The sequence below is a fragment of the Hoplias malabaricus genome, chromosome 1 (assembly GCF_029633855.1).
Source record: "Hoplias malabaricus isolate fHopMal1 chromosome 1, fHopMal1.hap1, whole genome shotgun sequence".
In the NCBI taxonomy this organism is placed as follows: Eukaryota; Metazoa; Chordata; class Actinopteri; order Characiformes; family Erythrinidae; genus Hoplias; species Hoplias malabaricus.
The window spans coordinates 30,022,960-30,047,070 of record NC_089800.1 but is presented as its reverse complement, the minus strand read 5'-3'; the positions used below and the strand labels follow the sequence as shown (position 1 = coordinate 30,047,070).

The 24,111-nt window shown below is 39.1% G+C and overlaps 2 protein-coding genes across 3 annotated transcripts in view; one reads left to right on the top strand and one right to left on the bottom strand.

The window, feature by feature from the left end:
- tpra (translocated promoter region a, nuclear basket protein) overlaps positions 1-12,841 on the top strand; it is a 35,046-nt gene extending 22,205 nt beyond the window's left edge. Inside the window, exons 33-51 of the mRNA XM_066661741.1 lie at positions 16-214; positions 1,191-1,387; positions 1,865-1,938; positions 2,326-2,516; positions 2,855-3,103; positions 4,160-4,305; positions 4,407-4,490; positions 5,877-6,065; positions 6,352-6,462; positions 8,161-8,251; positions 8,659-8,867; positions 9,231-9,302; positions 9,389-9,480; positions 9,740-9,849; positions 10,152-10,250; positions 10,496-10,655; positions 10,901-11,013; positions 11,543-11,638; positions 11,966-12,841. Coding sequence (XP_066517838.1) covers positions 16-214; positions 1,191-1,387; positions 1,865-1,938; positions 2,326-2,516; positions 2,855-3,103; positions 4,160-4,305; positions 4,407-4,490; positions 5,877-6,065; positions 6,352-6,462; positions 8,161-8,251; positions 8,659-8,867; positions 9,231-9,302; positions 9,389-9,480; positions 9,740-9,849; positions 10,152-10,250; positions 10,496-10,655; positions 10,901-11,013; positions 11,543-11,638; positions 11,966-12,018 — 2,535 coding nt within the window. The 3' untranslated portion in view covers positions 12,019-12,841. The remainder of the gene's footprint in view (positions 1-15; positions 215-1,190; positions 1,388-1,864; positions 1,939-2,325; positions 2,517-2,854; positions 3,104-4,159; positions 4,306-4,406; positions 4,491-5,876; positions 6,066-6,351; positions 6,463-8,160; positions 8,252-8,658; positions 8,868-9,230; positions 9,303-9,388; positions 9,481-9,739; positions 9,850-10,151; positions 10,251-10,495; positions 10,656-10,900; positions 11,014-11,542; positions 11,639-11,965) is intronic.
- Positions 12,243-23,212, bottom strand: prg4a (proteoglycan 4a). 2 transcript variants are annotated; one of them, XM_066661762.1, is made up of 15 exons: positions 23,128-23,212; positions 22,990-23,026; positions 18,998-19,098; positions 18,616-18,732; positions 17,841-17,960; positions 17,420-17,518; positions 17,054-17,098; positions 16,560-16,697; positions 15,856-16,065; positions 15,161-15,247; positions 14,937-15,076; positions 14,287-14,443; positions 13,559-13,666; positions 13,309-13,437; positions 12,243-12,383 (listed from the first exon to the last, which is right to left on the bottom strand). In XM_066661762.1, exons 3-15 carry the CDS (start codon positions 19,065-19,067, stop codon positions 12,277-12,279), a joined length of 1,527 nt encoding a protein of 508 aa, XP_066517859.1. In that variant the 5' UTR covers positions 19,068-19,098; positions 22,990-23,026; positions 23,128-23,212; the 3' UTR covers positions 12,243-12,276. The 2 variants fall into 2 exon arrangements, with proteins under 2 accessions (XP_066517859.1, XP_066517851.1); XM_066661754.1 differs by lacking the exon at positions 23,128-23,212 and adding an exon at positions 20,477-20,588 and having other exon boundaries at positions 22,990-23,098.
- Positions 23,213-24,111: the final 899 nt, after the last annotated feature.

Here is a 24,111-nt window from a genome sequence, read left to right as displayed (position 1 = left end):
TATGTTCTTGTGCAGACTGTAGGGGAGCGTGAGACAGAGCTGAAGACTCTGCAGGATCAGCTGAGTCAGGTTCAGCCGGAGCTCTCACGTCTCCGTTCAGAGCTTCAAGAGAAAAGCACGGTGGAGGAGCAGCTCCGACAGCAGATCACTGACAAGGAGGAGAAGACCAAGAAAGCATTCATGGGAGCCAGGCAGAAGATCCACCAGCTAAACAGTAAGTCATCTTTGCTCATATAGCACCTTTCTCAGTCAGTGTTCCTCCTAATAAGATAAATCGGATTTCGTTCCTAAATGGGAATGAATATAAAATAACTTATTCAGTGCATGTGCACAGTCATGTGTGGATCTGGAACCCACACAGAGAAACAAGACATCTGGACGCGGCCTTATTCACTCAGTGCCTTTAAAAAAATTAGATTCTGGTCCTTACAATAAAAAATGCGGACTCTTTAGAATTGTCCCATACCCTGTTCGTAGTCTTCAATCACACAGCTGCACCCGTGTTTATGCGAAGACGAGGTTACATGCAACAAGCGTGGAGAAATAAGAGCACTGAGTGAAAACGAGTACGGAGAAGAAAGAACCAACTAAAAAATGTACAAAACTCACAGTAGCTTTTCCTTGGTTCTCACATGTGAAATGGTGCTTGGATCAGATTGAGAGATTTGTTGTTGCTTTTTTCAGTTCACATAACAATATAATAATAATAAAAAAAAAAACCTGCTTGTCTAAACGAGGCCTATTAGAACTACATTTAGTACCTAGGTCTGGAAATACTGTAAAATTCCAAACGCCTCGCTAAGTCTCTTCCAATACCTCTGCCTTCAGAAAAAGAGCTCTAATCGAATAAGAACTTCTCAATATATGAGTAGCACCTTTCAGAAGCTTAGTATTTATTTACTCTTACTGCAATAACTTTAAAAGTGTTTTATGGTTGATGTAGCATCATCTTAAAGTTGTGAGTTTTTGGTAAAGATCACACTGAGACATTTTTAACCACTCAATCAAGATCTTTAAAAGATCCCTGCAGCCATATCAAAGGGTAAATTATCAAAAAAAAGTGGAGTCAAGCTAGACCTGCTTTCTCTTTCTCTCTCATCACTTGAGTACAAGATTCTGGTACCATGAAGCTGAGGGAGTGGTGTAAAGCCATCTTGACTTTACTGTGTTTGATTGGGTGTGGTGTACAGGTTCAAAGGAGCAACTAGTGAAGGAGAACGAGGAGCTGAAGCAACAGCGTGAGGAGCTGGAAGTGCGGATGAGTGCACTGAAGTCTCAGTATGAAGGACGACTAAGTCGACAGGAGAGAGAGCTGAGAGAACTTCGAGAACAGCAGGAGAGACTCGGAGAACAGAGAGACGAGCCAGTGGAGCAGGGAACAAGCAAGGTATTACAAACACATGTAGGATGAGAGACATGAGCCATTTTAACAAGTACATAATAATGCATATATATTTACTTTGTATAAAACCGTTAATAATGCTTAAGAGGAATAAATCGTAATTATAAAGCAGGGGAGCTAAAGTGAACGAAAACTGTCCAGGGTGTGTTTTCTGAGTTGTGCTGTCAGTTCTCTTCTAAAAGCGTGTTGGTATGGATTGGCTGCCATTGCTTCATGGTTCTAAATGTTCCGCTAATGTAAACTACTTTGAGTGCTGGAAAAACACTATAAATTTAAGTAAGACAATAAATGTAAGTTTAACTTTGTAGTGTTTTAATAATTAACACCTATTCAAAAAACATAATTTAGCTAATGAAAGGCCTTAGTAAAGCGGAAGATGTGGCTGTGATGACGTATCAGTCACTTATCTTTAAATCAGGGAGACCACTTCATCTGTGTGAATTAGCCTGTTCTGTGTTGCAGACTCAGGAGCCGGCGAGACCCTCTGACAGCAGACAGATCTCTCTGAAGCCCACTCCTGCAGCAGACAGAGGAAGGTAGTAAACTCATAGAACTGATACTAAAAAGAGCTACAAGGGAATGGACAGTTGTTTTGACAGTTTTGTTATTTTAGATTATAAGTTTGGCAGAATGTTGTTTTTTTTTTTTTTGTTTTTTTTTTAAATGTGGTTTATGACACTGAATTAAACAAACAACAAAATTTTTTGCTACACATTGCAATACACCAGGCAATATTTTTAAAACACAGTTTGCGCAAACCATTTTAAATATTGTATTATTTTGACCTAAATTATTGATTTTTGCTACATGTATTTATTGATTCTGAGGAAACCCATTAGGAATAGCCCACTAGGAGTGTGCCTGTGAGAGTTTTTTATTTCTATGTGACTCTGAAAAAATGTTTATGTATATTCTGTCTGCAGTGCCACCACCACTGAGCCCCCCACAGCCAACATCAAACCTACTCCTGTAACTGGTGCAGGGAGTAAACCCCCTCCCAGCAGCAAATCCACCCCCAGAGCCAGCATCAGGCCAATGATCACGCCAGCCACTGTCACCACGGCAACGCCCACTGCCACCGTCATGCCCACCGCTCAAACTGAAACACAAGAGGGTGAGGATGGATATAGGAATTTCATCTAGGGTTAATAGTGTTGTCCTTATAAACTGGATACATGTCTGTTTATATGTAATTATGTAGTAGTTCATTAGTGATACAGGAGTGTGTGTAAATGAGTCTAAAATGCCCTAACTTGACTGAATTACAAAATTAGTGAGTGGAATATCCAGAATGTCTGGGTTTTTTCACAATTTTTGCCACAGTTTCCCACAGTTCATAGTCATCTCCAGTTGTACACCGGTAGCTGTTAAATAAACTCCCTCATTGCACACCATGTGGTCATAGAATTTGTATTCTAATGGTTTGATACTCTGTGCCGGTCTCATCTGCAGCTCTGCAGTCGTCTGAGGCTCCTGTGGAGCATGTGACTGTCTTTGGCAGCGGCTCGGTTCGCTCTACCAGTCCCAGCGTTCAGAGCACTCAGACCATCCTCACCGTCCAGCAGAGCCAGACCACTGCTTTTGTGCAGCCCACCCAGCAGCAGCAGCAGACCACTCAGGAGCCCCCCACCACAGTTGCTGTGATGGAGGCAGTACCCAGCTCTCAGATGGAAAGACCCTCCACCTCCACCCCTGTGTTCGGTAGCAGTGCACTTACATTCTTAATTTAAAAAGACATTTGTCTTTGGTATTTGTCCAAAACTCATAGTATACTGTTAGAAATTTTGACAAGGGAATATTGTTGGTGTGGTTAACTAGCCTAATTCTTCGATCCCTAGCCTTCTTCATAGAAGGTATCAGTGTTGGTCACTACACTAAACACAAGCAAGGCGACACGGCACCTACATTATCATATCAGTGCAAATCTGCTAAACTATTAGGCCTTTGTAGTGGTGTTTTTCCATAAGCCTGTCACAATAGACACTTTTGTAGTCTGTGTCCCAGCAATAATTGTGATAAACAGTGGTATTTTTATTTTAATGCCATTTATGCCACTGTATAATAATGTAATTACAATTCCTTAAAGAGCAATCATATTTTAACAAAATGTATTATTAAAAGAATATTTAGACATATAACTTGGGATAAACACATGCTTAAATATAATAAATAAAAAATGCATACATTCAGGTAGGCTGTGGACCCACTGCGACCCTGAACTGGATTAGTGGTTACAGATAATTAATGAATGAATGAATAAATAAATAAAGTAAAATAAGTTTTTAAACAAATCCACAGAAGGTTCCCACAATAGAGGCATATACATTCATTCTTATGTAAACAAACACACCCGTAAACACAATGGGCAATATTGAAGTCAGAAAAATTATTGAAGAAATGTTCATATGTTGTAAGATAATGATACTGTAATTATTGTAATAGGCCTAACTTTTCATGACACAATGAGCTGAAATGAACAGTAGTGGACTCTTTTTGACAACTGCAGTTTTTTTTTAACAAGATTTTGCTTTTAGTGAATTCAGCTAATTTAAAGTGGACACTCTCATTTAATTTTGCATGCAGATCTTGTTTAATCTCCATAGAAAACCAAACCATGAAATGAAACCATGAAAGAAATGTGCACAAGTGATTTTTCTGGATCAGAGCTGCAGCCAATACATTTGGGATGAGTAGGAGTGATGTTTGAGGAGCTGCTGTAAGAGAATTTATATCTGACTCATTTCCTCTGTGTTTTAGTGTCTGTGAGTACAAGCTCTTCTCTGCAGAAGAGGGTCAGAGACGACGAGCTGGACTGTTCCACTGAAGTGACAGAGAGCTCACAGGACGATCTGACTGAACCTATGCCAAAAAAGATCCGCTTCGTCCAGAGAGCTGGGCAGGAGGTGAAACTGACATTAGAACACAAAGTTTAGGCCTGATATGATATGGATGCTGTATAATAGGAAAAGTTGCATTGAATAAATCTGAGCCATTTTTCCCACAGCAGGAGGATGTAGGTGCTGAGGAGAGTAATGACGCTGATGCTGAAGCTCCTGCAGATGCACAGGAAGCTCCAGAAGCCAGTGAAGTATGTGGTAGTGCATTTTATAATATACTATACCCACACACTTGTGCTGAGCAATATGAGCACAAATCAATATTATGTTTAATTGTACATATTACCACAATTACAATTGATGAACGATTATGTTGTTTTTGTATTTTTCACTCGCACTATTTTGGCTTGCACTGTAAATGTGCTCCAGTATTAAATATGGGATATTTTTTTAATGTTGTTGGGAGCTTGTTCCTCTCTAGTTTTTTGAGCACTGTTTATGTTTAGTTTGTGATTGTGCTTTGATCAATGAAACAGTTTTTTTCCTCAGCATTGACATCTTCACTAAAGTCAAAACAGTCTTTGGTACTAGCTGTTCAAATCGCTTGGTCTGCTTTAGCATTGGTTGCATTCATGTGGCAGATAGGGGCAGAATCACATGACTGCATCTTGGTAGAGTGGTTTTAAAGAGACAGTACATGAACATATTTTGAGAACATAAAAGAATAAAAATAATTATATAATCGATATTGAAAACATTGTTGATTATAAATTCTGAACGTCGATTTTGATTCATATTCGATTAAATGCCCAGCCCTACCACAAATCAAGATACTTTGGAAAACATTTTTTTCCACAGCATTCTGAGTCTCTTGTCCACATCAAAAATATTTTTGAAAAAGCACTGATACCATTACCTTGCATATGTTTTCTTTAGAAATTCTGGCACCTGGCAAGTTAAAATCTGCTGTATTTAAATCACTTTGTTAGAAAATCCATTGAACTTTGAGTAGGGGGCTCAGTCTTTGTGAATTACTTCAAAGCTTTGATTCTCTAAGATATCACCACCAAATGGCAGACCTCTGTCCAGACCTGGGCAGAGTGACAATTCTGTCTGGTTCCGTGACCTGTAAATGAGACTAAATATCAGTGTTCATGTTGCGTTAATCTGGGGTTTGGTCGCGGCACTAGACAAAGTGCACAACTAATGCAGTTAATACAGCAATAGTTTCAGTGAATTATACCAGTCAAATTTGTTGTTTTAATTGTGTGGCTATTTGGGACATGTAGAGAGACTCCTGGCTCTGGTTGAGTAGCGGGCCAGAGGGACGTGAGTGTGAGGAGAGCATGACTTGCTCAAAAATAAGTGGCAGAAAATCAAACTGAAAAATAAAAATGTAAAAGAAAAAGTATGTCAAGAAAGAAAAGGGGTTGTTCAAGGTTCTGTTTGCAATTTTTCCTGAAAAATTTAAGAAGCCTTTTAAATAAATTTTTAATTGATGATCAGTTGTGACCTGTAACTAAATCACAGCCAAGGATTTTTGTTGCTACCTCGCTTCCTCATGTTATGCTGTTTACAATAAATAAAAAAAAACATATATACAGTTGATTGAGCTTTGAAAATATCTGATATTACAGGAGGGCTTCTCTGTATCTGACGAAGCTGTAGACGAGTCTGTTCCTGTGGATCAGGTGAGTGAGTCTCGGCAGCTGTCAGAGTCACAGCTCTGCGTTCTAGACACAGCAGAGGAACACAGACACAGCATCATCGTCATAGAAACAGACACCGACAGTGAGGAGGTGGAGGAGGCAGAGGAGGCTGGACAGGTCAGAAAAAAATAGTTTATTCTTCCATTACCCTTTTATTGGTTTGTAATAAAACATGAGCAGATATTTTACTTACTTAGCATTTCTACAATTATTTCTGATGTTTCAGAATAGACCTGACGAAGACAACACAGTATTTCTTATCAAGAAGCTACAATGCATTATTTAACTAAGATTAATGTCAAGGACAGTTTTAAGGGTCTATTACAATAACATTTTTGAGTATTTAAATTGAAACATGACGGTCCTAATTATTTTACACACTATTTTTGTCTTGACTCTGCAGTATGGGGAGGATGAAGATGATGAAGATGGGGATGGAGCAATGGCAGAAGGAGAGGAGAGTAATGAGGGCAGCGCAGATGTTAATGAGCCATTTGATGGAGATGATGCTGAGGTACACACATTCTATTTTAAGCTGAAGGGGAAATACAGCACCAGTTATATGATTGGACACCTACTCCGAGAGGGTTTCATTTGTTTTGGGCCATTTTCCACATATTGTGAATGTACAGTACAAGTCAGAAGTCTCATTATTTCATCTCATTATTTTTTTTCTACATTGTAAATGAATGTGGAAGACATTAAAACCCTGAAGAAAAACATGGAATTATGCCATGAACAAAAAAGTGTTAAATAAACTAGAATATACTTTGGATTCTTCAAAGTAGCCTTCGATGCCAGCTTTTGTGCACTCTCTGCTTTCTCTCAATCAGCTTCATGAGGTCAGCACCGGTTTTCATTGAACAGCTGTGGCCTAGTCAAGAGTTAATTTGTAGAACTGTTTACCTTAATGTGTTTGAGACAGTTCTATACAGTGAACAGCCCTATTCCATCAATGTGTAATGAGATGTGTCCAATCCTTTGACAGGTACTGTGTATGTATCAGAGATGGTGACTCGAGTTTGAGACTTGAACTCGAGTCACCTTTAGTTGCACAAACAGTGACTTCAGACTCGACTTGAATTGGTACTCATGAACAATCTTAGTGTAATGCTATGTATTATTATTACTATAATTAGTTTTTTTTTAATGTGTATCTTTGTTGTACATTTGGTGACCTGCCTTCGGTTCCCTCCGCACCATGCGCACAGCAACAGATATCAGCAGATTAAATTTGGTTATATACTACTTTATTAATAATTATTGTTTAAATTTTGCTGCATTTTTATTTACAGTGGTACATGGACTAAGCCTGTAGGCTGCATATTAATTTGTAATTATTTAATTAATTCTGCCAACAGTTGTTTATTTTTACAATGCTGTCTGCAACAAAGCACAAATATAAAGGTATAATATTTTTATTCTTAACTGGATTTCATTAAAAAAAAATACACCGTTTAACAATAAAATAACGTCCACTCGCAGTGGCGTAGCCCAAAATGGTCGAAGGCCCCCTCAGCCATGTGCTAATTCTCCATGTGAGAGTTCACACATGAAGCACTCTCCTTGATTGTTCCATGGTGTGCGAGACACACGAGGGAACCGCAGCTTTCTTTTTGTTTCCATTAGTCATGCTGCACCAAGTTAATCTCCTGTATTAATCAGTGTAGCTGATTGCGTAAAGCAGGGTTAAAAATCGGTCCCGCACAGACTTGTACATAAAATAGTTTTAATTTTTCTTCAAACACTGAAGAATGATGAGAAGCCTGAGCTACACAGCCAAGTAATAATGAGTCATAAATTATGCTAAACATAAATAGAAAATAATAGTTCAAATATTGCCAAAAGACAGTTGGTAAAATAAAGCTTTATTTATGGGTTTCTACACATTGTACTGAAATATACTTTTAAAAATGATCATACAGCTGATCAGTTTTGATACTAGTGTGTGTGTGCTAAAAATGACAGTACTGTACATGATTTCAACTCATAAGAAACAGCAATGCAGTGAAGTGGGCGGGAAAACAGAAGGCATTCATGCTTTTCAACCATATGAAACTTGAGACTCAACTTGGTCTCGTGATGAGAGATTTGAGACTTTACTCGGACTTGCAAAAAATGACTTGTGAACATCTCTGGTGTGTATAAATGTATGTGGCCGTAGCTGCCTGATTTGATGCAGAGGCTCTCGTGTTGTGTTACTTTATCTTAGGCGGCTGAGGCCACTGATCCAGGCACAGAGAACGAGGAGAGTCAGGGAGCATCAGACTCCATTCAGAAACAAGCGGATTCTCAGAGCAGTGGTAAAGAAACCCAAACATTCACCTGCAAGTTATAATAATTTTATACATTCAACAAACGCTTGCAGACAATTTTCATGTTACTGGACCTGTGAAACCAGATGGTAAATGAAGTAGACATTGACCGAACATTATCATAGTCACATAGCCTTTAGGTTACTGTACTGTAGGGTAAGATACCTTCATTTACAAAGTAGTTTAGACACTTTGAATATACTGCTATAACAAATAAGTCTTATACTCACAGATTAAAATAATGATTAAATTTACTAAAGTCAGATAATTGGGAAGAGTGAGGCAGAGATCAAAAACTGGAAAATCCAACAAAAACAAAATATACAAATAGTGATTGATGCTGTCTGGCTTCCATTCTTGTTTATTAATCATTTGTGTGAACTCACCCTGTGCAGGGGAAGCTAGCGTCAGCACCGTGGAGCCCAGTGTTGTGTTGGAGCCTGTGAGGGAGCTGCAGGTGACCCCCAGCACCTCCAGCTCATCCAGCACCACGTCCTCCAGCCTTGGCCCTCGCCTTCCACAATCCCCTCGAAGACTACATCACACACCCCCGCCTCGTCTCAATATACACCCCATCCCTGAGCTCGGACCTCCACTCATGCAGGTGAACACACAGTGCTTCTGGTAGCACAGCTATACATGAGTGGTTTAGAGAAAGTTTACAGGTTTCTCTCAAGACAAATGAGATTCATTAACCGGGATACACTTGCCTCTCTCTAGATCACTCTCATCTCTTTTTGTCTCTCTTGTTGCCTTTGTCATTCTGATTCCTTTCTTCTCTCTACCGCCCAACTCCTAGATTTCTCTCTCTCTCTCTCTTTCTTGCCTAAGCTTATTCATTGTGTTGTTCACGTCAAATTTACATTTAAATCTCTTTGTTCACTCTGATGTTGTATTATTCAAGTTTCAAAATTTCCTTTTAGACTGTCAGTGGATTTAAAGATATTTTGTGTTAATTTCCTTGTAGAGGCAGCCAGGCCAGACAAGACGATCATCAATGAGCCGTGCACCACAGCTCACACCTGGGATCGGAAGCATGGTAAAACTCTTGGTCTCCATTTACCTTAATACTATGCATTTCTAAAATTTCAGACTCTGAGGGTTTACTTTGTGCTTTTTCTGCAGCAACACTTCTTTGATGATGATGACAGGATGGTCCCCAGCACTCCGACCCTAGTGGTGCCACACCGAACTGACGGCTTTGCTGAGGCCATTCAGTAAGTAGCAGCAGCTGTCTGAAGATGGGTTGGGGTCTGTGGTGGTTGATGGAAGATGATAAACATATTGTTCTTTGTATTTTGCTGGTCACTTTACACATCCCTCAACACAACATTCTCAGGGTCAAATTTCAATCTCTCTATCTCTGCTGATAAAACTACATTTATAAATCGAAAAGATTAAGACAACTCAACTGTGTGATCTTCTGAAACATTAGTCAGTTATATCTCATGACTTTGCTTTGTTCATCTTCCTCAGTTCTCCTCAAGTTGCTGGTGTCCCCAGGTTCCGTTTTGGACCCCCTGAGGACATGATCCCCCAGACCACCTCATCTCACTCTGACCTGGGTCAGCTGGCCTCTCAGGGAGGTAAGAACGTCCTGTGGATAACAGTGGGTTGACTTCGCAGTTAGCCAAGGCAGTGGTTCTAAATCCTCGTTCTAGTGGGCCACTGCCCTCACTATTAGTTATTCCTCTTCTCCCAACTCACCTGATTCAAATTTTTTTAAGCTCATTAACAACCCCTTCCATAGGTGTAGTGTGTGGAGAAAACTGCAACATGCAGGACCAAGTTTGAGAACCATACAGAGCTAAGATCTATATTGGGACATATTGGGAAGCTAACAGGAAATGACTAAATGAGCAAATTGCATTTTGTGTGTATGTGTCAGGCCTGGGCATGTATGAGAGTCCTCTGTTCCTCGCTGCTCATGATGAAGAGTCTGGAGGCAGAAGTGTCCCCACCACCCCTCTGCAGGTGGCAGCACCAGGTAGCCAATCACAACTCATCCTTTTATCATGTGACCGCATTGTTTTTCTAGTTTTCTATGAATTGCATTATAAAATTTGTACATACACTTCAACTGTTCACAGTTTTCTGGTAAATGTCCATTATCTCTAACAAGAGGATTAGTCTTAATTCAGGTTCTGAATTAGGTTTAATCGAGAGTTTACTGATCTGTAAATTGAAATTAGAAAATTTCTTAACCAATTTAATGTGTATCCTTTAATAAAGTGAGCGTTTTCACGGAGAGCCAGCCTTCTGATGTGTCTGAGCCAGCCTCACAGTCTGTTCCCATGGTCAGCACCTCAACGGCAGGCCTCACAGTGCCAGGGGAAGCTGTTCCTGGAGACGACGGAGATGATGTGTTCATGGCAGAAGCAGAGAGTGAAGGGTGAGTTGCATTAGTGATTTTGTATGCTCTTGTTGTAGTGAATAAAAGGACTGTAGTGATAATGTCAGTTACACACTTATGGCTGTGAACTTCCATTCCAAAAACATCCTGTGTTCTGTTCAGCTTTCAAACTTGTTTTACAGTTATCCAGTTATAAAGCAAATAAATCTTAAGCTTAATTACAGAGGCTTTCCCCTGCAGTCTGTGTTTAAGCATGGTTTTAGTTCTGTGATTTGTGCAAGCAGGACGAGTGGAGAAGCGTCGTTGGAGAGTCAGTCAGAACTGGAGTCAGCTCAGCCTTCAGATGATGCCAGTCTTCCCTCCACCAGCCAAGAGCCCACCTCCAGCTCAGCTCCAGGTACACGCACCCTGGTGTATCTACAAATCTCAGAAACAGGGTTCAGTCTAATGACGGCCTTAGGCCAAACAACCTTTCAAGGGATTACACTGTCACAAACATATTACTAATGTCTTAATATAAAACCCTGAGTTGCAAGGGGTTCTGTCATATTTACATCATCTCATTGGGTGCAGATATTTGCCATGTACTAAATGAGATCCTTACACAAACATGTTTTGACTCATGTGGTTTCTGTATGCATGTTATCTGTAAACATTGATGCAGAAGTAAGCAGTAATGTACATGTAACATTTCAAAGAATCCATTTTTATACAGTGATTTTTTTTTTTAATGTAAAGTTTTATCTTAAAATTGCAACACTGTCTCCCGTTATGGCGAAATATTGAGAGATCTGTAGACATGGAGTTTTGATCAATGCTTTTTTACTTTTCTATTAAGACTTTCAAAAGTAAAACCTTCACAGCAAAGCTTGACTTTTTTCTGTATCAATTATATCCTTAAGTCCTTGTACACTCCCTCTGTCCAGACACAAGCAGCAGCAGCAGTAATCAGCAGCCCAGACCCACAGAGAGGGTCCTGACCCAGCTGCAGCCCCCCCACAGAGGAACGCTCATCAGGAGAGGTCTGTGTTAATTCTCTCTCACTTTCTCTTTAGTCTCACACATCAGCAGTCCTTCCTCTTAACTATCACCTCTCTAAGCAGCCATCCAAAGACTCGAAACTATGCATAAAATACACAGGAATCATCAGTTTGATTACATTTTTGTGTTTTAATAATGCAAAGGAAAGCATAGAGTTTATAAGAGAAGTGTACAAAGGCTTTTGTTATTGAGTATGAAGCAGGGACAGGTGTTCAAATACAACAACACTGAACACCAATTCTGATGAGGATATTTGAATAAATGAAGTTTCTCATCAGTTTCTCTTTCTTCTCTATCTGTGTGTATAGGTTTTGCTCGGAGAGGACATGGACGGGGCATAAACAGAGGTGCTCCCTTCTGATCATGTGTCGGAGCTTCACGACTCTCTAATAATTGACCTCTGCTGTCGTGTCATGACAAACCAGTGCGCTGACTCTTGTTTTGTTTTTTTGGGGTTTTTTTTGCCCTCTGTGTATTGAACCATGACAACTACTTTTATTTTTGTTCTTTTGTACTGTGTGAACACTGACACTGAAGCTGTTCAGTCCCCCCCCCCTAATAAATGATGACGAGTATGATGCAGCCAGGCGAGTATATCATTTCCACTGGAGATGATCAGTTAGGGACAGTGGAGCCAGATCCTGATGTTGTTTTGTTGAGCGGGAGGTTTTTCTGGGAATGCCAGAGTGGGAAATTCATTGCTGATCTTGATGTTGAAAATATTAGCTGCAAAACAAAATTAGATAGGTAATGATGCCATTATGTTCCACAATTTGTGTTTATGTAGAGTTATGGGTTTCATCTTTTCTAAATCTCCATCGGGAGTGATTGGTTTTCTTCACTTCATTAATTCAAGGCAATTCAGACCTGCTAATACAACCTGATTCCAGTAATTCCCCACAAGTTCACATTCTATATTAGCTGCTTTTACAGTTTTGAGGAAGTTCTGTTTAGTAATTTTCATAAGCGTTCCTAGAATTTTGGAAAACCTATAAAAGTTTCTTGTTCCAGGCAATGGATGATGCCTAAATATTTAAAAACCTTTGAAAGACTTAGGCTCCCTTGTATACAAATCTGAAACACACAGCTGCTGTTGGAACAAAACCTTTTTTGTCTCTTTCTTTTAATAAGTAATTTGTCAATGCTAGATGCCCCTTCAACAGACCAAATGAAGTGGTCTAAAAGTGCTTTGAATAAATTATTTTTACATTAACTTACACAGACATTTGATTAATATTTTTCCCTATAAGCTTTGCCTTGACAAGTTACTGCACCCGGTGACCATATTCATTTCTTAACAGCAGAGCAGCAAAAACATTACCAGGCAAGTTCAGATATAAAGCATTTGTCACACAGACGTCATTGATATTTCAGTAATGAAGAGGCAGTCATTCATGCCAGTCCAAAATACACATCCTTTTCATTAAAAGTGTTTTAGAGTAATTTAGAATCATGTTTGAAATGATGTCAAAAAAGTGACATTTATTGTGTTTTGTGCAAAATTTTATATGGTCCTGTCTAAACAAGGACACAGTATATTTTTGATGGGATTTCTGCTACATCACAGAGAGGAACTGGTATTGCTTGTATAGAATTTCATTGACGATGAAAATCCTAGTAGATTTGATTCTCTGTGTGAAGCAGGACTTACGCCAGGAGAAGATGAAGTACTCAAAGCCATCAGGTTTCCTGGGGTTTGGTGCTGACAGAGCAGAGGTGACTGGGGTTGGGAAGCCCTTCCAGTTCAATTTTATATTAATCTCTGCAGAGAGGCGGAGCTCTAGATGATGAAATATAAATGATTATATATCATTTAATAGCAGTTACTTGTAGTGTACAGTTCCAGGGAGAATTCTAATTATTATACATACTACACAATAGTTTTTGTATGTAGTGTGTACCTGCTCGGCGAGCACGGCGGATCTTATTGTAAACTGAATTCTTCACTTTCTTTCCACTGCAACTCGGGCCACTTCCAGCAGGGTACGAAAATTTCTGCACTGTTCCTCCTTGAGGGAAAAATACAGGGATTAATGCCCTACATCCCAACCAGGAAGAAGGTACACTTTTACAGTTCAGCACATGGGGGGAATAAGACTGTCTAAAGATAAAAATAAAATGTAATTGCTTTTTCTTTCAGCATGAACTACAAGAGCAGCACTTTTTGCACCACAACATATCCATCAGTAATCATTAACGTGGTTGTTTATTATTACAAAAAAAAAAAAATTCAAAAGGAGAGTGAGACTTGTGTATCACTTCTACAGGTATAGGAGATATTGAGTACACAGAGCTCTGATTCATGCTAACATGCAGGGCCCCTCTATCAGTAGATTTACACCAAGGGAAAAAATCTAATGCCAGTAGATTTCCCGCTGTCCCAACAGCAGCATGGCCAGTAGTGGGCCTATGGAGAGGCTACAGAGGATTTAGTGCAGAACCTGACACATCCAGGCCACTAGATGAGAGTAAATTTGCGGTTTCTTAACATCATTGGAAACATTGGCTGACTGTAGCTGTAAAGATGTAGATAGATATTAACTAAATGTCTCCCTCTTTTTAACACTGCCACTGAGTAGTTAGCTTAGCATTAATTGCAGAAAATTAGTCTTCAATTACAAGATTTGACCTTTCTTAAAGAAGTAAACTGCCTCAGGCGTCTTCCTGGTGGCGGGAACCGAGAGAGCAGCGGTGATTTCTCCTGAAAGTCCATCAAAGTCCTGGGAGAGAGTGCGAGGGTAGCCGGGCTCCATTACGCCGTTCTCAAAAACCCAGTAATTGTTACCCTGAGAAGTGTACAATAAAAATAATAATAATAATAAATATTAAATCTTAATACGCTATGTTCACGACGGCTAACGTTGAAATCCCCATCTTTAAATAATCTAAAACAAAACTCACGCACTTTTGGATACAGTATTGTCCCCAAGAGCAAAAAATATATATAAATAAAAACATTATTCCTAACGTGTTTTTCTGAGCTCATAACTAAACGTAGCGACCAGTAAATTCTCCCCTCGCCATTTTCACACTTTCGTTTTTAGGTTTTACTTCGTTGAATAGAATTATAATTGTCATTTTTAATACTACACAACCGTTATCAAAAGATGACAAGAGCCGGAGTATGTTTGAATATTACTTACCTTACAATAAAACACAAACTTATTGGTACACCTAATTTCCCATCTATCCATCCGTTCATATTATTTTAAGTTATGACACAACACTGTGGAGTCTGTGTAACATGCTAAAAATCTGGAATATTAAGCAAAGTAAGACCTTGATGATGAAGGTCTTTCCCTGGCAGTTGCAGCGTGTGAAGGCCGTGTCGATGGGTGAGGGGATGCCCAGCTGCTCAGTGATACTCTGTGCTGGACCTGGAGCTCTGGTCCTCGGGTTCAGGAGCCAGAAGAAATGGCCTGGGGACCAGATAATGTAAGGGAGTTATCGGAGCACTGAAGAACTGTGTAAATATCTGACCTGATCAGAGATAACAGATTTACCTCTGAAAATGATGATGGAGCCGTTGAACAGTGAGGTCAGAGCGTCGATGGGCAGACCACTGCACAGGTCAAGACTGGAGCTCTCATCTGTTCATGCAGATTAATAAAATACTTATTGACTGCCAGTTTTACTCTCATAACTACAATTACAACATAATAATTAAAATTACAATATTTAAATATAAAAAAATATACAATAAATATTCAAGGGGCTAAATTGACTAACACTGATCAGCCATAACATTAAAACCACCTGTCTCATATTGTTGATGTCCCACTTATGCTGACAAATCAGTTTTTTTTAACCGTGTTCAAAGCTAATATTTGGATGCCAAGTCATCACTTTATACATTTGCTCATGTTCTTCCCACTATTCCTGAACCGTGTTTGCAGTGTGGCATGGTGCATTATCCTCTGGATAGAGGGGCATTTCATTGCCATGAAAGGGCGGTCTTGGTCTGCAGCAATAGGTACAGGAGGAAGTCCATGTCAAAGTGGTCCACGTCTGAGGCACTGTCATCACATACACATCAATTAGTGTTCTGACACAACCCTTTCAGAGCAGCATTATGTGTTATAGCTCGTCTGTGGTATTGGACCAGATGGACTCACCTAAACACTCTGTAAGTACTATATTCCTATTCATTTTGCTACACATGCTCCCTGATGTGTTACAGTGAAAGGTCAGCTCTTACTGGGTATTGGTGGTGGGCTGTTGAGCCCTAGGGCTTGGGTGATGTCTGTGAGTGTGCTGGGTCTCTGAGCTGGAGCAGGGCCCCTGGGAGGTTGCTGGGGGGCACCAGATACATGTCCGCTGATGGCGAGAGACACCTGGACGGGGATGGTCACCGGTTTTCCTGGAGCAGGGACAGCTCCGAGCTGAGAAAACCCTGCAGCCGGACCCTCTAATGATGACACGGTGAGGAAACAGAGGGGTTATTGAAGGTATTCTATAAACTCTGTTAAATTGTTTACTTCAGAATCCATGGATAGAACTAAGCTGCAAAAATAAAGAGTTGATTTTGTTTTGTCGCTTCTATGAGTCTGATTTTTTTTTTTTTTGTGATTTATTCGTTTGTTCAGCCCCTCCCAGTCACCCTGAGGTTATAAGGAGCGTTTTCTTCCCAATTCCAAAAGTTACATAGTGCAGTTTCTGCAGTGCTGAGCCTGGAGTATTAGTGACAAAGACTCTGTTCTCCCTGTTACTACTCAGCGAAGTATCACATTGAAATTGAAGCCGTAATTTTAAGGTAAAAATACCAACTAGTGTTCCTTTAATTTAATTTATTATAATAATAATAATCATTATTTAATATTCCTAGGATGAAATTCATACTATTTATAATGTTGTAAGACAGACATATATTATGGACTAGAGCAGGAATGTGGTGGTACTCACCTGCTCCGTCAGCTGCAGGAAGGGCTGGTTGAAGGATAGAGGGGTAGATGGCAGGGTGTAAGGAGAGGGGGACTTCTGTGTGGTCTTCAGTCAGAGGCATTAACTCACTCGGTCTCTCCACAACACTGGGTCCAGATCCTGTAGAGAACAAATAAGAGATGTAGAGAAATCATAGTGAGAAAATATAGAGAAAATATAACGCTGTGCTTGTGTGATGGAGAGGGCCATGACATACACCCAGACAATTGACTACCTGGGTTACAGAACCAACATTTAGACCACTGCCCCACTCAGGAGCCCTCATCTGACTTTAAGTATGCTTTATAGATAAACTAGAATTAATGAAGGTCTGTAGAAGACAAGAAAATACTAATCCGTGCCCTGCTGTTAGGTTTGATGACTGGAGAAAAGGTTCCCTGTGAATTTTAGTGTGAGAATGGGTATTAATAGTTTGTTTAATAGTTCAATGCCAAAAGTATCTGGACTATCCTCACCTGGAGAGAGTGATAGTCCTGTTCCACCAGCGATATCCGTGAACACTGCAGAGAAACAAACATCCATTATTTGAATTTCACACAACTGATGAGATACAGAAAATCAGACATTTTTTCCTCCAGATTTGTAGTAATCAGTACACATAAGCTGACAGACTCCAGATACCTTGTGTTAGCCAACACAGTGGGCAGTGATGGGGAGAGGATGCTCTCTAGGTCTGCTGGTCTAAATTTAAATCTAAAGCACTAATGAGGGCATGCCTTTATACCTCTGAACATACAGAAGATCTGTCTGGACACTTTTGGACATTTACAGAAAACCCGCTTTTGTCATATGCGACCTGTAGTGACCCTCAGTTCTCATACCTTTGATCTGTTCCTCACTCTCGCTGATGTCTGATGGCTTTTTCTGAGCTTTCAGAGGCAGAACGTCTGGTTTCTGCTGGGGCTTTGTCCTAGGGAGAGCTGAATGCAGTAACATTATTAAAATGCTTTATATTGAAGATTAGTCAAGCGCGTATACATGATATGATCAATATTTCCTCTGAGATGAAGGGTATTAATATGGAGGCTGCTCTCCTATGCTGGATCACTGCTGTGAGAATGAGATGGCAGCCATCAATAAATGTAATTAATTCTTTATGATAAATTAGTTTGTAGATCTAGAGCAAAAATAAAGAGGAAACTTCAGACACCAAACATGAATTGGTGGATATTTAAGATTAAAGGCAGTTAAAGTGCCTTTAAGCTTGGTGTGTGTGTTTGTCTGTGTGCGTGGTTGTAATACCGCAGTATCTGCTGTAGTCGGAGCAGCAGGTGTTGTAGAGAGCGCAGTCTGCATCACACTCACACTCACACCCTTTCCCTCTCCGGAAAACCTCACCACACCGACCTCTACACGATCCACCTGTCAATCAAAAACACACAACTTTACTTCCAACTTCACCATGACCTTTAACTTGAACAGCTTTTTACCACAAAACATTCCTTAGGGTACAGCAGTTTCCCAACAAAATACTCAATCATTTCCAAGTCTCCAAACAAGCCCTATCCTGGAGAACCCTTTGAAGGTTTTTCATAGAGAACATAAACTGGCTTTTAACTAACTAACTAACTCACTAACTAACTCACTAACTAACTCACTCACTCACTCACTCAGCCACATTTAGCAGTCTGTATTTTCTCCAGAAGGGGGCACCTTTAAAGTTCACACAGCTTCTGTATTCATCATTGAAAGGATAGAAGGGAAATGGACGGTGATCCACACCATCAGGATCTCACCAGTGTACATATCGCTGTCTAAATTGTGACAATTTTTCCTTGTATTTCCTTATTTTTTTATTTATTATATTTTTATTGTCAGATGCCATTAACAATATTTAAAAAATTCATGACCAATAGAAGTGGTCTAAATATACTTGGGAAACAAATCTTAATCCATTACCTTCCACTCAAAATGCATAACTTACAATCTGGAGATACAGTGACAATACAATTGACTTCAGATTATGAAATAGTGAGGACTGTGTTTCTTTATATGAGTGTGTGTCAAGCGCCCTTACGGATGGTGCAGACATCCTCATAGTCCTTGCAGCATTCATTGTGTGTGAGACAGTTGAAGTCACAGTTACATGGCTGACCACGGGTGAAGGGCTCCCCACAGCGCCCCACACAGCTTGCTACACACACACACACACACGCACACACACACGCACACACACACACACACCCATACATTTGTTTTTATTATATGTTGGGGGCATTGCATTGACCTAAATCTTAAGACCTTGTACTAGCATTATATTATATTCAGGGAAATCTTTTGCTGGAACTGCACTCATAAAACTTAGGGAGAAGATTCCAAATATAAGGTAAAATGCCCTTAAACTTTTTAAGTCTGTGTAAAGTTGAAAATATGTCAAATAATAAAGTTTAAAATCTGACCTTGAGCAGCAGAGAGGGGCAGGAGAAGACAGGAGATGAGTGAGAGGGAGATCAAAGCAGATACAGTCATAACTTCACACAGTCAGTAATCCAGACACACACTGGCGGAGACAACACACATACACTCAGGAAACTCTGTTTTTATCACATAGCACAATAAAATGTAACATAACAAGCAAAACAAACCATAACATGATAGGATAAGATAATATAAGACATGATATGATAAGGTAGTAATTTAAGATTCCCACAGTGGGCAATTTAATGTGTTTTTTTTTACAGCAGCAGAGGGATAAGCAAGCCACTCAGCAGTAAAAAGAGGTAGAAAACAAGTCAACTATATAAACCATTATAGAAATAAAAATAAAAAATTAATATAATATAAGAACAGTTCTCATCATACTGTGGTATTTGTAAACTCTATGTAACATTTCTCCTTATTACAGAAGTCTTAGGCACCTAATATAATTATATATATTTAAACTAATGCCTTCTCAGTGAGCGTGGTGCTTGTATAAAGTTATATATAATCACAGTAAATACAAAAAAATAAGAATATAAAAAAAAAGATATAGATTTTTTTTTCTATAAAGTAGTAGGTGTGAGTGAGTTTGAAGAACAATGTTTTGTTCAGATTCTCCTTGATTGAATGAAGTTGTTACATCAACAGCACACATTATTTAAAATCATTATTTATTAACCAGTAAAACTAGATATTGGATGATAACCTCAAATAATATGGACTCCACGAGGAGAGATTTGGAAAAATTTAAACCAACACATTCACACACGGAATATCACCCTCACTGGAATAATGTTATTGGGTTTTATTCTAATGTTGGGTGTTATTTGTTGTTTGTTTGTTTTTTAGCAAATAAACACTTACTGCTGAAATAAATACCTTTTTAAACCTCATAATCTCTGGTGCCTAAAACCTTTACACAATACTGTACATTTATTTCTTAACCGATGTAAAAAAAGTAATTTTAATATCTTAGTACTTATATATAACTGATATAATTAAATTAATTAACATGCTTTTGACACGATAGTCCAGAGAAAAACATATATTTCAAACATATATCATTTTTTTTTTTTTTTTTTAGTTTACTACATAATTTGAACACAGCAGCTGTCCTTCGCACTGTAAAAAAATTCATGGTGAATGAACCAATTAAAATGTTCCAAAGTTACGTGGAATAAAACATTTTTACAATGACTTCCATTGACAGCAATTGAGATTTTTAAAGTTACTGTTTGGCACAGTGATGATAAATAGGTTAGAATTTATATGATGAGATTATATTTATTAGTATTAATAATACTATTATTAATATTTTGAATATGTTTTCATTTCTAAAACTTGAAACCACTTTCACGCTATTTCAGTTTAAAAAGATAATGAAAATTAAAGCAGAATTTTAGTAAAAACAGAACAAGCAAACACCTCAAAGACCTCTCTACACCAGGTGGTCTTACCTGCAGTGGGGTCCTAGCTGAAGTGCAAGCACTCTGCTTGGCTGCTGTTTGCCTTTTATATTGTCCAGCAGCTGTGTTTCTCCTGAGGATCTGGACGTTGTGTAATTAACCACTGCAGCCCAATTAAAATAGAGTGATGCAAACGACAGAAGACCAACCACCTACACAATCACACACTGTCCCTGTCACCTCGGGACTGTAATAGAAGTGTGCTAGAGAACACTGAATGACCAAACACTGAAATATATACAATGTTTTCAATTTACTTTTGAAAGTAACTATTCCCAAGTGTAGATTGCTTGCATGTGATACACATGATACAGGAACTTTTAATCATCCAATGCCCATATTATATGAAAAACAGGGTGAATATGGGGCTAACTATGTAGAGTATAATTATACTCATAATTTTATGGCTAATTAGTGTACATGTCAGTTGATTAGTTTAGCTACATAAGATTTCGTAGTATTATTGAATATAGTTTATAGAAATTAAACTAGAGACTAACATATTCTTTTTATTCCTTTTAATCTCTTGTTTAACTTATTGGATATTAAGATTTTAAAACATTCATTCCTTCAGAGAAAATTAGTGTCTCATGGACTCTCATCTCCACCAGTTCAGGAATGAATAGGCCTTTCTCCTTCTGTGTTCCTGGATGCAGTATTTCAAAATAATGAATTACAGATTTAATATTAGCTTTGATTGAATATTCCTTTTTGATTAAAATGTTAAACATTATGAATAAAAATCTTTCCATTTTCTGTGGTAGGTTTTTGGGAGGGTGGCACGGTGGCGCAGCAGGTAGGTGTCGCAGTCACACAGCTCCAGGGGCCTGGAGGTTGTGGGTTCGATTCCCGCTCCGGGTGACTGTCTGTGAGGAGTTGGTGTGTTCTCCCCGTGTCCGCGTGGGTTTCCTGCGGGTGCTCCGGTTTCCTCCCACAGTCCAAAAACACACGTTGCAGGTGGATCGGCGACTCGAAAGTGTCCGTAGGTGTGAGTGAATGTGTGTGTGTCTGTGTTGCCCTGTGAAGGACTGGCGTCCCCTCCAGGGTGTATTCCCGCCTTGCGCCCGATGATTCCAGGTGGGCTCTGGACCCCCCGCGACCCTAAAATTGGATAAGCGGTTACAGAAAATGGATGGATGGATCGTTTTTGGGATGAAACAAGTTAGTATGTAGTGCACACACACTTCAGAAATGTCTCTCCTATCCCAGCGCTGGAACCACATTTATGTGAGAGCAGAAAACAAAGTTAAATACAGCAATACAGACACAACAAGCACAAAGAAATAAGAGCACTGAGTAAAAACAGAGAAAACGAGAACAGAGAAGAAAGAGAACCAAGTGAAATTGGCTAAAAACCAGAGCTTCTGCTCCTCACTCCTCACTGCTGGGTTGGGTCGGGGTGAACAGCGAGCATGACACAAAGATTTTATTAAGAACCCAAATTGTGTCCACTTTAATATTAATTTGTGAGAGATATGATGACTCATATCTTTAATTCTATGCATTCAGAGAAAGACATCAGAGTTTTGTTGTAAAGGTGTTTAAAATCTACTAATTATGTATTATTTCAGTCAGTGATAATGTTTATTAGCTTTGAGGTGGTAAGAGATTAGATACTTTTTTTAATGAAAAAAAAAAGCCCAATATATAGATGTTTACTAGCCTTGAGATGATAGCAGAATAGACATAATACTTTTTAGATGGGTAAAAATAGATCCTACATATGATTGACTTACTATGATGGAATAGACTTTTAAGAGTTTGTGTGTGTGTGTGTGTGTGTGTGTGTGTAGGGTGTTGAGCTCCCAGAATCTTATTTAACGAGTTGAACCTGCGCCAGTGTTTAAATATCAGACTCTTTATATTAAAGTGGTTCATTCTGAATTCTCCTGTTACAGACAGACCGCCTCAGTGGTCAGAAAGAGGAGGTCAACTCTGTCACAGCCACAGACTTGTGAGACGTATTGTATTATATTTGAATCCCCAGAGGAGCATTTAATTGCTCAAATTTTCCTCACTGAACTCCTGACTTAAAGGAGCAATCAGCTGTTTGCCCCCACAGACACAGAGCCAGCAAAGTTTATGAAAGTCATTATTTATTACTCTACAAATCTCATTGTATGCTCCATACAGTGGGTCACTCAGATGGGGATGATCATGTTTAAAATAGATTTAGTGTCTCTAATACTTCCCCTAGGTACCTTTATAACGGCCATTTCATAACTCGAAAAAGAATCACTGGAGCAAACGGTTGACTGTGCCTTTAAGATCAGTCTCCTTTGTCTTTCCATCTGATCATGTTATTGTCAAGGAGACACCCTGCAGTCATAGATTGTCCCTTTAAGGTGGAACTGACTCTAACCACAAACGTAAATACAGACCCAATGTGCTACAAAACTCACAGTTCGAGTTACAAACGAGTTTCTGTGGTACTTCTAAGAGTGAATAAAAACGTAAAGACAAGTTAATCCTAAACCATCAACAAGCTAAAGTAGATTACTTACTCAAACACACTGTTCCACCTTAAAAGGTGCAGCGCTTCTGATTGGAAACAAACCATGTAGTGAGTTTGCTTTGCTGTGAGAATAGTAGTTCTCCATAATAGTATTTGATTGTATTTTTAAGTTGAATTAAATTCATACATGTTGCTTCAACTCCAGGATTTTAATTTTATTTGTCTGTCCCTGAGAGCAAGGAGACGGCGGCCCACTGAGGGTAAAGTTGGAGGTCCACTGGTGTTTTCCACAGTGTTTTCTGGGCGGACCGCTGGTGATTAAACAGAATTTTTGACAAAATGCCACATTTTAGCACGTTTCCATTCACAGTCCAATTTACATTTTTTTTCCTTCATTAGGTTTTTTTGTTATTCTTTATAAATAAGATTAGTAAATAATTTTAATCAGGCATAATAATTTTATATCAGGCTTATACTCGTTATTATATCTCTCACAGTTGTAAATTTTGTATTTGTTTGTTTTCCAGAATAAAAGTCTCTGTGAATGTAAAATCTGTTTGAGGAGGTTATAAATGAGTTATATCCTGTACAGGACAGTAATCTGAGTGGTCCGATGGTGGACCAGCAGTGGCCTACAGTCAGTGGTGTGCCAGCCTGTTTATGCCAGTGGACCGATATATGCTCACTGTCTGGGGTGCTGTTATGCAGAGTTACAAAAAGTAACATCTCTTAATGGAGAAGAGAATTTAACGTAACCTTAGAGAACACAACAGTAGTTTGAAACCACTGTTGTATCTTTAAAGGTACTTTCACACTGTCTGTACTTTTACTGAACAACAATGTAACTGTACTGTAACCTTATTTCTGAGTGTAGAACTACAGATATTAAGATTTCTTTCTTGTTTTTCTTATACAGGTCCATACAATGTGTCACATTCTACCCTGGTCTACTGCTGTGTTTAGGCTGATGAAGTGAGAGTAATTATGTGTTTTCAAAGATGTCAAATTTAGTCCTGAGGGCTGTTTTTAGTGGCACGCTATTGGCAAAATTTAGAGACAGCAGCTAGGATTACAGCCACACAGGGTCACGCTGGTAACTTTAATCCTGGAGTGTGTGAGGGAGGAAGTTGATTGTGGTTGAAATCAGACAGGGATGTTTTTTTCACACTCC